Raw genomic sequence first — 12,558 nt, forward strand, 5'->3', positions numbered from 1 at the left:
GATTCAATAGAAAAAGTGCTGACTCAGGATCAGAAGACTACATCCTGGCTATGTTTAAATTATTAAAAATTACTAATCTTTAATATTTTGAAAAAGAGGAAAAAAAGTGCTGCAGTTTGGTAGAGAAAGCTGCTTTCCCAGGTTCTCCGGGAAACAGAGCTAAGATTGAGGCAGTTAAAGACAGGCAGCAAAATGCAGGGTATTTTATTGCACTAGCCACTGACTCATTTTAAGAACACAGACACATAACTGGTAGTTTGGCATCAGTCAGCCACATAGAGTATCTCCAGGCAGAAACTACATGGGTAAAGTCTTTGGAAGGAAAGAAAAAGGGTTATCTGTTGGCTGCCATTTTGCGGGTGGGCTTGTATTATCTGGACCTTTGACAACCAATGACACTAAGAGAACCTGAGAGAATGTCTGAAACAGTGGGAATCAAGAGTAGGTTTGGGAAGTTGGATGAGATTCAGCTAAGCAAATTGGAGTGCAAATCCTCAGGTATTTGAGGAAGAGCCTCTATCCAGGTTTTCATCTGGCAGTTCTGTGAAGGAGACACTCTTAAGAAATATTTGCAAATTATGAACATTTGTTTTCTCTCTGAGACTTATACAACGCTTTCGTGAAAAGAATATTTGCGCTTTTTTCCTGAATGGCAGATAAACGAGAGACAAATAACGTCTTCCATAAATTTTCTTGAATGTTCTGGTATACATTTCCTCTCGTTTAGAACTGACTCAATATTGTAAGTGTATGGTGCTTTACTGAGAATGATCTACATCATTTAGTAGAGAGGTAGATTTTTTCTGTCACCCATTCAATCATCTCTCGAGACAGCACTTCATTTTTATTCTATCTCATCTCTTTCTCTTTTTTGTTGTTTGTGTGGGTTTATCTCATTTTTCTTTCTTTTTTTTCTTACTGCTCTGATGGTCATGGAAGGAATGATAAAATAGGGTTGCACTAATTCATTGATTAAATCTTTAAATTACCCTTGGCCAGAGGTGTAAGCTATTTCTTGTGTATAATTGCCATTAGAGCTATTTAAAGTTATTGACATAAAAAGATGGAAAGGAGAAACTTTATTCTGATTTAAATGAGCAAGCTTTGCTATTTATTTGTTTGTAGATCATGTCAGTCATTTTTTGTAGCTTGCTAAAATAAGGAATTTTTAAAAGATAGCTTATTAAATGACAGTGAAATTGGCATAGATATTATACCTTAACTATGATAATCAGGTGCTAAAATTATTAAAATGTAATATCAACATTTGATCTAAAATGGATTCCAGTGGGATATTTTACCTTAAACCTAAATTGTGTAGTTAGAATTTATACACACTTTCCTACTTCTTATCTAACTCATTTTAATCCAATCTATTTTACATTTTTGAGGTATCAGTAAAATTAGTCCGTCAATTAAAATTTCATGGTCTATGGTATTATCTTTAGACAGAACTGGAAGCAATACTCCAGTTAATAATTTAACTATAAAAATAGCAGTATTGCTCTAGTTTCAGCAATAAGAAATTATAATTGTGCGATGTCCTAATTTCTTTTAGTTCATGAAATTTAGCTATTGCTAGTATTCTCCATCCTCAAACTTTGTGATGGGTGATGGCTGATATCAAACAAACAAAATAAGAGCCTTCTTAATTTTTATTCATGTGAGATCTATGTATATAGATTTGTTTTCTGTATGTAGGGTCACCGAAGGTTGAATATACATTAGATCCACTGTAGTCATAACTACATGTGAATGTGAATCTCTATTATATTTAGGACATGTAGGACGAATAGGTTATCACATGCAACCCAGGAAAGCAAGGATAAAAACATTCTACATTAGTCTTTCTGTAGTTCCTTATAATGACACAAGAGTTGACATACATGTTTCAGGTAAAAGAGTCCTATGACTTCACTTGATTGGTAATCCATCTTCCTGGTATTTTGTTCACAATAACTCATTAAGAAGAAGTCAAAGGATATGAAATCTGGCAAATGGGTTGAATATTACTTTTGTTTTCTGTTTGTGCCACTAACATTCCTTGACAGTAGAAAGATTGAAATGTTGGATGTTCAGTCACTTTATATATAGTGTTCCTTCAACTTATCCATTAACCTTGAAATGTTTACCTATGTTGGTGGCACAGTTTTCCACATTTTCCATTTTCTCATGCCAAAATCTACCAATGTCACCTGACTGTCAGATCCAGCTTGTAGTTCTGAATTTCTAACTTTTTAATGCACAGAATGCAATTAAAGGAATAGTGTGGTACATTACAAATGCCAACTATTAATTTTTCAAATGTTGAATAGTGATGATACATCTACTCATGTAAATGTCTTTAAATTCTAATTTTCACAGAACATTTTAAATGCAAATGCCTGTTTGTGATTTAATCATCTGAATAGAGTACTAAGCTTTGGTAATATAGGGAAAGTTTTTCTTTTTTTCTTTCTTTTTTATTCTTTCTTTAATGTTTATTTATTTTTGATGGGGGGGGAAGAGAGAGAGAGACAGAGCCTGAGTGGGGAGGAGCAGAGCTAGAGGGGGAGACAGAATCTGAAGCAGGCTTCAGGTCCAAGATGTCAGCACAGAGCTGGACGCGGGGCTTGAACTCACAGACAGCGAGATCCTGACCTGAGCTGAAGTTGGAGGTTTAACCAATTGAGCCATATAGGTGCCCCTAGGGAAAATTTTTCTATTCAATTGTGTGAACAGTTTAAATATTCTAATTAAGTGAATATTTAAGGATAGAGACTTGGGAGGGGGAGGAAGGGTGTTTATTGCTTAAACTGTGAATTGATTATATTGGAAGTGTTAAGGAGGAAATATACATACAGTGTAAGTTGAGTATCAGAACATAATGCCAAATCCAACACAGTCAGGGACTGATAACCATGTGTTAGTGAAAACCTCAAAATGTGCTGCTGAATCCAATCAGACAAAAGGATTTTAAGACATCAGGCATGAGTAAGAGTCAAAATGAGAATCAGAAATCCTAGGGGCACCTGGATGGCTCAGTTGGTTAAACATTTGCCTCTTGATTTTGGCTCAGGTCATGATCTCATGGTTTGTGAGATCAAACCCTGCATCAGGCTCTGCTCTGACAGCATGGAGCCTGCTGGGGATTCTCTCTCTCCCTCTCACTCTCTGCTCTGCTCCTACCAACACAGGTATGTGCTCTCTCTCTCTCTCTTTCTTGCACTATATGCAAATATTTAAAGAAAAATTCCTAGTCTGAGTCGTGCAGTAGAGCAAAGGCAAAAGACTAGTATCGATGGAGAGTAAGCATGAGATTAATAGCTAGCATTTAATTAATTCAATTATCATAGCAACCCTATTTTCCATCCCAAAATAAAAATGAGAACATTGTGGATCAGAAAGAGTAGTTTGACAATTACACAGGAGGTTGCATGAATTCAGCGAAGCCTCTTAGGCAGTGAAACTTAATGCTGGGAACAGTCTTTCTGGCATTAGGCTCCTTTCAAAACGCCTGGCATACACCTCTCGAGTCTCTTTGTTCAAAGTGAAGTGTGACAAAAAATAATGTTGTCAGTGTTCATGGAGTTACAAAAGTGCCTATATTCTTTGGAACAATGAGAAACTGGTTCATTAAAAACCTACCTATTGCCTGCTAACTAGCAGTCAGGCATAGTGCTAGCATTTTCAATAGTTTCCATCACTTATTCCTCACAACTCTGACACAGATAATACTAATATCCCCAAGGTACAGGTGAGAAGCTGAGGACTTGGCATGTTGAGTAACTTGGCCATTTGTTACAAATATTAAATCTTAGGGCCCAGATTCAGTAACAGCAGTTTGACGCTAAACTTTGTGTTTGCTAATAACTTTGCTAATAATACCCTACTGCATAGGATGGCATAGAAAAGAAGAAAGAGAATTCTTAGTATTAGTATTGCCATCATTATTATCTCATGTTTATGTTTAACACTATCCCAATGTGGGAGATATCAAACTTGCCTTTAAGATTTCACAAAAATTTAGAACCCTGAGAAAATATGCATATGGACCCTGAAGGTGAGATTAACAGTCTCCAATATTAAAAAAAAAAAAAAAAAAAAGAATCTCCAATGTTAAAGATCATTCTATGCAAAGATTATGTACATATATAAAATATGTAAACTGCTCAGGTTTGTGATCTTAGGAACTATACTACCAGTAAACTATGCTTTAGAAACTTGAAGTGAAAAAGCATCTGCTCAGGTAGTTGCTTCCTGTTCTAAAGAAAAAGAGAGATCGGAATCTTGGCCCTACAATACGTAGTGGGTAATTTCAGCAAATTACTGCTACTTTCCGTGTCTAAGTTTCCCCATCAGGAAACTTGGGGATGGTAACAATTGTGAGTCCCGTCTGACCTAAAGATTCAGCGATTTGGTATTTATTATACAATTGGTACAGGACCTGTGCAGAGTCAATTTGTAAATATAGTTCATAACCTCCTTCAATTTTGACCACTGTGTTTAATCATAGAGATGTGTATCCTTGCTAATTAACGCCCTAGTTCTCTATTTCTATTGTTAACTTCTAACATTGAGTCTTGAACTCAATAGATATTAGTATTTGCTGAATACATTTGGAAGGAATAAAGTCTTAGCATTGCTCCATTTCTATTTGTATATTTAAATTGGTATTAGAGTTTCTTTGTTATTTCCCTTTATCTATTTCACCCACCCCCACTTGCCTCCCCTCTGGCAACCACCAGTTTGTTCTCTGTATTTAAGACTTTTTTTTTGTCTCTTTCTTTCTTTGTTTCACTTCTTAGATTCCACATATGAGTGAAATCATATGGTATTTGTCTTACACTATATATTTCACTTAGTATTGTATCCTGAAGGTCCAGCCCTATTGTTGCAAATGGCGAGATCTCATTCTTTTTTTTCTGGCTGAGTAATATTCCATTGAGTAATACATACCACACATTATTTATCCATTCTTCTATGGATGGATACTTGGGTTGCTTCCCTATCTTGGCTATCAGAAGTAATGCTGTGGGGTGCCTGGGTGACTTGGTTAAGTGTCTGACTTTGGCTCAGGTCATAATCTCATGGTTCACAGTTCGAGCCTTGTGTTGGGCTCTGTGCTGACAGCTCAGAGCCTGGAGTCTGTTTCAGATCCTGTGTCTCCCTCACTCTCTGCCCCTCCCCTGCTCTTACCCTGTCGCTCTCTCTTTCTCTCAACACACACACACACACACACACACACACACACACACACACATTTAAAAAAAAGAAAGAAGTAATGCTGGAATAAATATAAGTGTGCATATATCTGTTTGAATTTGTGCTTTTTTTTCCTTTGGGTAAATACCTAGTAGAAGAATTACTGGGTCATATGATAATTATATTTTTAATTTCTTGAAGAACTTCCATATGGTTTTCCAAAGTGGCTGTACCAGTCTGCATTCCCAGTAACAGTGCGAAGGTTTCTTTTTCTCCACATCCTTACCAACACTTGTTATTTCCCACCCTTGTTATTTCTTGTCTTTTTGATGTTAGCCATTAGGAACAGGTGTGAGGTGATATCTCATTGTGGTTTTGATTTACATTTCCCTGATGATTAGTGATGTTGAGCATCTTGTCATGTTTCTGTTGCCTCCTGTGTATCTTCTTTGGAAAAATGTTTATTCTGGTCCTCTGTTCATTTTTAAATTGGATTATCTTTTTGTGGGAGGTGTTGAGTTGTATAACATCTTTATATATGTTGGGTATTCACCACTTATTCGATTATATTTTTTGCAAATATCTTCTGCCATTCAGTAAGTTGATTTGTCATTTTGTTGGTGGTTTCCTTTGCTGTGCAAAAGCTTTTTATTTTGGTCTAGTCAGTAGTCTAACTTTGCTTTTGTGTCCCTTTCCAGAGGAGACATATCTAAAAGAATATTTCTACGGCTGATATTTTCTTCTAGGAGTTTCATGGTTTTAGGTCTCACATTTAAGTCTTTAGTCCATTTTGAGTTTATTTTTGTGTATGGTGTAAGGAAGTGGTCTAGTTTCATTCTTTTGCATGTAGCCATCCAGTTTTCCCAGCACCAGTTGTTGGAGAGACTGTCTTTTTCTCATTGCATATTCTTGCTTCTGTGGTCATGGATTAATTGAGCATATAATCGTGGGTTTGTTTCTGGACTCTCTATTCTGTTTGTAAATTACTAATGAATTTTCAGAAGCTGTACCACATTAAATGATGCTCACATATTTTCAGTTATGCTTTTATTGTCTATTAGCAGTATAATTTCTACAGTAAGTCCTAATATGAATATAAATATATATATTATATAGTAAATCAATTTATTGCCTTATGCTTCCTTCTCTATAACTATATTCTCTTGGCTAATTATTCAAAAAATCTTTATTTTTATTACTAGAATATTTTATCACTTTTTTGATACTTAAGCTTACCTTACTTGTGGCTGTGTTTTGTTTTAAACACTAGAGATGCTTATATGAAATCAAGGTAGAATATTTTAATGTATTTTATTAATATGTCTTTTCCAACCCTCCAGATACCATTTTAAACTATCTTCCAGAATATTCTAAAAGCAGAATAGAAAAATTCAAATTTTATCTTTCTCTATGAATATTACCAAAACCATGAATTAAAATGTTACAGTTAATTTTTATGGGTGCATTCTTCCTTATCTGAAAATGTCAACTGTTTAGTACAGTTTGATCTTAGTTGGGTCTTTCTTTCTTTCTCTCTTTTAATCATTTCTGGTAAGCCATATTTTAATATGTAATAGAGCTGGAAATTCTCACTTTTCTTTACTATTTTTGGTTCAATTATTCTGCATAAAATTAGGGCTCTGATTATGTGGTTTGATTCCATCTATATTATCATAGATTAAGTTTTCTTACTGTATTTTAACTTCTTATTGTTTGAAAAAATTAAATAAGTTGAAATACTCATACTATTTATTGTGTTATAAGATTTCCAGTTATAGTTAAATCTCTGTCTTTTTATATCTTAGATTGCTACTGAATGATTTTTTAATCATCTGTTTTTAATAAGTGATAAATCAGTGCGGTTACTAGTTTGGTTACTTTTATAAAATATCTAGATTTAACATTTTTTTTTATTTTTATACAGTTTTGCATATTGCTCTTATAAACAAAGTGTAGTTTCTTAGAAATAAAGATAATCTTTACAGACTAAAGTTTAACTTATAATTGATTGATCACTGCTTCTCAAACGTTATTGTGGACCGATCAATGAATATCTTGTTAAAATGCAAGGTTTGATTCAGGAGGTCTGGGATGAGACCAAATTTGAGAAGCAAACACAATATGACTCTTCTAAGGGCATCTAATGATGACTCAACAGGAATTTCTTGAACGTCATAATTAACAAGCAGAATGAGAAAAAAAAAAAACGTGGAGAATTTGTTTACTGCAAATTACTATGGATGCTTCTGAATAGAGGATGAGTGCTAGAGATAATTAGATATAACTTTCAATTCATTCTCTAATACTTAAGAGCTATTTAATTTTGGGCAGATAGTAATTTTTCCTAGTCTTCATTCTTATTCTTTCAAACAGTCTAGGCTGTTGAGAAATATTGGTTCACTGATTAAGATTTCACAGAAACTTGGTTAAGCCTCCAACTTGGCTCAGGTCATGATCTCATGGTTTGTGAAGTCAAGCCCTGAGTCGGGTTCTGTGCTGACAGCTCAGAGCCTGGAGCCTGCTTCAGATTTTGTGTCTCCCTTTCTCTCTGGTCCACCCCTACTCGCACTCTTTCTCTCTCTCTCTCAAAAATAAATAAACATTAAAATAATATTAATAAAAAAGATTTCAATAAAAATAATCAATTTCAATGATGACAATTTCAATTCAATTTAACAAACATTATTGAACATTTACCATGAGCCTGAAAAGTGTAGTGGACTCAGGGTAATATTAAACCACTTTTTATATGAATTGTCCTAGGGGCGCCTGGGTGGCGCAGTCGGTTAAGCGTCCGACTTCAGCCAGGTCACGATCTCGTGGTCCGTGAGTTCGAAGCCCGCGTCAGGCTCTGGGCTGATGGCTCAGAGCCTGGAGCCTGTTTCCGATTCTGTGTCTCCCTCTCTCTCTGCCCCTCCCCCGTTCATGCTCTGTCTCTCTCTGTCCCAAAAATAAATAAACGTTGAAAAAAAAATTAATATATGAATTGTCCTATTCTGAAAGCTATGTGAAAAATTATATGACATATAAACATTGGCATTTCTAGCTTGGAAATTTGGATGATGGTGTTTAGATATCAGCATATATATATTTTATATCACTTAAATTGTTTTATTGGCCAAAATTTAACATTGCTATGTTGTTGAAAAATCCTAGTTTTTCCTAAATACTAGAAGTAAGTGATGTACTCAAATGCTTCTCACACTGACCTCTCCTAATTAAATCAGACACAGAATTATATTTGGCCAGGAGTTTGCTGCATAGTAGAATAGATTTACCACTATGTCATTAATGGTATGATTCCATTGTTAGTGTAAACTGTGATCAAGAAATCTAGATATTTCAGAAAATAAATGAGATATCAAATGTCTGCTGTTGGGAAGCACTCCAAGATAATGACTTAAACAAAAATCTGATTATATGCCCGTGGAACATTCTAAACCCAGAAGTGGCCCCTGCTACCCACTTGATGGCAGAATGTGGAACACATCACTAATAATAAACCTGACATCAGAACCTGGCTTCCTAAAAATTGTAGTTGGCTGATATTCTCTAGGTTTCAAAGTGGACAATTAATTATATTAGCTACATTTTGTGTGATACACATATTAGACACAATGATAGGTTTGCAATTAAACAAATACTGTTTGGTATTTTTTATAGATATGGCATGCTTGCCAATGGTTATGTCTGTATTTCTTTTAAAATTATTGTTGTTACAAATTAGCCTTCATCACTTATTTTTGTACAACTGTGGCTACCTACTAATGTTTTAAGAGCTATTTTTTTAAGTTGTTTAAATTTAAGACATAAAATTGGTCACATGCTTTAATTTTTCTCAGTTTTTTTCTGCTTATTAAAATATTTGATGGTGATTCTGTCAGGACCAATCTTGGGGTTTCCCTGATTACAACAGTGGTCTGATATTTGCTTTCGATTATTTCTGAGTTTCAGAGAAAACTTAAGAATCATTTTATGAAAGATTAGAGCTTCTTAAACTGCTGTCCCTTCATAATGTACTGTATGATGACATGTATTTTAGGACCATTTAGTTCAGTCTGATTCATGAAGACTTCATTATTTTTATGCTCTTACCTTTTTCTGTGCGACAGCTGCATAACAGGGTAAGCCTGTGCTCTTTGGCTTTGGAACCATGTCGATGGTTCCTCCAACTCACTAGTTGTGGCAAACACTGTCATTGAGAACTCCATTGTTTGGTGACTGAAAGTGCTAAACAAGAACTGGTTTATAAAGCCACAACTAAACAATATGAAAATTAGCTTGCATTTCTCTAACATCAGGTTCAATTTTCACCAGGGAGGTGACTTCTCAAAATGTTTAGTGAATGTGTTATTAATCAAGCAAAAGGGCATTGTAGTATCAACTATCCATTTTATTTTTAATAGGCATCAAAATCAACAGTGATAATTCAAGTGATAGTATAATTAACAACACTGTGTCAGACTAAAAGCAAATGTCATTTATTCTTCTTTGGAGATTCAGAGATGCTCACAGTCAAAAATAGAATAAAGGAAAGGAATATGTCCGTGGTTTTAGTAATGTTTTAAAATGAAAGTAAACGCTTAAGACTTAATATTAAGTGCCTTACTTCTATTAATTTTGCATTTTATTTTTAGAGTGTTTCTCTCAGAGGATGGCAGCCTCAAGATATATAATGTTACCAGGTCAGATGCCGGATCATACACTTGCACAGCTACAAATCAGTTTGGCATCGCAAAGAACACTGGCAGCCTAGTCGTAAAAGGTATTTTATTATCTTCATTTGTGCTTGATGAACATTGGAGATATGTATGCATATCACAGTCTCTATCATAGTGTCAAACCTGTATCATACTGTATATGTAAAATATTTGATTTCACAATTTATTTAAGAGCTGTGTTCTCATATTCATTAATAGTATGTTTACGTTGCCAGTGGGATACGTGGTAGATGTGAATACTTTGGCAGTTGAAATGCTGTCAGTGAGTAATTAAACAGAATTAACAACTGCACCTAAAACATTTGAATTTTCATAAATGCCTTATTGTAGGAAGCTATGGACATTTTGATAAAGTCAGTTGATAATATTTTTCTTGGTTCACTTTCCTTCAGAAGCTCTCATTTTACGTGGAATTTTTACCTGGATATATGATTGCCAAGTACATAACCAGTTCATTTATTTATATAACTCTAGGTGCAGAGCTGGTGAAATGCAGACTCTCTTGCATACACTTTCTAAGTAGTTTGTTTCAAAGAGAATGAAATTAAAATATCTGTGTCTGTCAAAGTCATTATTATATTCCCAACGCAGTTAACATATAAGCTCACTTAATTTGTGATGAGAAAACTGCATTCTCCATTCTTCAGACTTTGAAGCCACTGTCAATCCAAATGTACCTCCATATATCACCGAGGGACATAATTAGTATTCAAGTATCTATTCCCCATTTTTGCCACTTTACTTTGTTGAATCTCAGTTCATAAAACTCGTATGTTTACTGGAAGCTATGTCACTTTTATCATTTCCTTGCCTCCTGGATGATTAAAATGACTGTCTTGAGAAAGTAGTTTGAGCAGCTAATTAAGCCCAAATAATTACATTCAGCAATTGGTGCTCTGTCATCATTTCTATTAAAAATAAATATATTAAATTAAAAGTAGTTAGCTACTACACTTCAACTATCCCTTAAAATGTCTCAAGGAAAAAAAATACCTTTATCCCTGGAAGATATTTCTGCCAACATTGTCTTAAGCATATTACATTATACTTGCTGACAATTGTCTGAAACACTCAGGGGAAATGTGATTGATATAACTTGTGTCAAAATCTAACCAGTGTCACACGTTTTTAAAAACTTGATTTCCTTAAGATTGTATTGTCATCAGGTTTTTAAGACAGAGATGGACTTCACATTTCAAGGACTATGCTATCGCTCTATCTAATGATAGGATATCTCTCCAGGAAATATTTGGTAATAATAATTTACTGAAATGTATAAATGCTTTATGTTTAAAGAAATGATATGTCCATTAAGGGAAAAAAGAGGAGATTCATTACCCTGTTTCAAATTAAGAAGTTGTACATGGTATATATTCATTTTATCACAGTAGAAGGTTAAGATATGGTAGAGGGCAACATCATAGTTAATTTTCCCAAATATGGAGAAATCCAGAGGGAATTCAGATGTAAAATGTAAATGATACAGGATATGAGCAGTAGAAATGTAGTTTCTCAGTGAAAGTTTCCGTAGAACACTGGTGATCCATGAGGTAGACCGATGGTTTTGCTTCTACAATACAGTGATCGAGAACCCTTCATCTCAGAGAATAAGGGGGGTGGGGGGAGGGAATCTAATGGATATATTGGACTGAATGAATAGTTTCTCTTCATCACATTTCAAACATTTGGCATCATGACGCTGTCCTTGAGTGCTGAGTGGGAGAACAGTAAAAGGAGCGGACTCAGGTAAATTTGAGGAACTCTGGAGCATCTGAACTGTGCTTACTTCTCAAGGGAGCATTTGGGTATTTCACATATGTAACAGCCATGTTTTTTGCTAGATAGGTTCCAAGTTCTTAGGATACAAACAGCTTCTTCTGTAATTTGGAACAGTCCATTAAATACACCATAATCCCCAAGTATTCCACTCTCTGTACAAGGGAGAAATTAAATAAGGTTGCTCAGTTTAAAACAAAACAAAACACAAAAACTTTACTTAGTTTTGTTTGTTTCTAGTGTTCTTTTGCTGGGTCTCTTGGAACAAAAATGATCCTAGTCTGCATTCCTGGTCACCTTAATTTTTTTGCATTCTTCCTTCCTCTGTAGCATTTTTCATTTTCTTACATACTCTATAATTCACTTATTTGTTACGTCTGTGGTCCTCTCTCCATCTTTCCTTCCTTTAGAAAGAAGCATAAAGAAGGCAGGAATGTCCTGGGAACTGTATGTGTTCAATAGATAATTATCTATTGAGTGAAATGATTTTATCTACACTCTTTCATTCTTAGATAATTTCCATTCTGACTCCCTTGCTCTAAAATATGAAAACTTTCTGTTTTTTAGGGGTAAAGCTTAGGATACTTTGCAACAAAGAGCATCAAAGGGAAATAATGAACTTCTAAGTGCTTTCACTCTCCCTATTTTAGGGTTTGTAGTCATGTATTTCTAATACATAGAGAACTCCTTGCTCTTCAATGGGGAGCAAGTGTGGGGCTATGTGAAAATCCTACGACTTCATGGAGAGAACTCACTATTCCAGTATTTTCAGCACAAAGAAGAGAATCATCTACATATGCAAAAAAAACATATATCAACATGCATGAATATCAAGTAATGTTCACTCATTTATATCTAATAATGAGAAGGAAATTGT

The 12,558-nt window shown here is 34.7% G+C and overlaps 1 protein-coding gene and 1 pseudogene across 4 annotated transcripts in view; one reads left to right on the forward strand and one right to left on the reverse strand.

Annotated features, from left to right (window-relative positions):
* LOC115508493 overlaps nucleotides 1-12,558 on the reverse strand; it is a 607,545-nt pseudogene that overhangs the window by 203,422 nt on the left and 391,565 nt on the right.
* The window catches only part of CNTN6 (contactin 6), a 163,575-nt gene that overhangs the window by 105,354 nt on the left and 45,663 nt on the right, over nucleotides 1-12,558 (forward strand). For all 4 annotated transcript variants that reach the window (XM_032592341.1, XM_032592342.1, XM_032592344.1 and 1 more), the window contains one exon: nucleotides 9,822-9,949. In XM_032592341.1, the coding sequence (XP_032448232.1) occupies nucleotides 9,822-9,949 (128 nt within the window). The remainder of the gene's footprint in view (nucleotides 1-9,821; nucleotides 9,950-12,558) is intronic.

Source organism: Lynx canadensis, chromosome A2 (genome assembly GCF_007474595.2).
Source record: "Lynx canadensis isolate LIC74 chromosome A2, mLynCan4.pri.v2, whole genome shotgun sequence".
NCBI lineage: Eukaryota > Metazoa > Chordata > Mammalia > Carnivora > Felidae > Lynx > Lynx canadensis.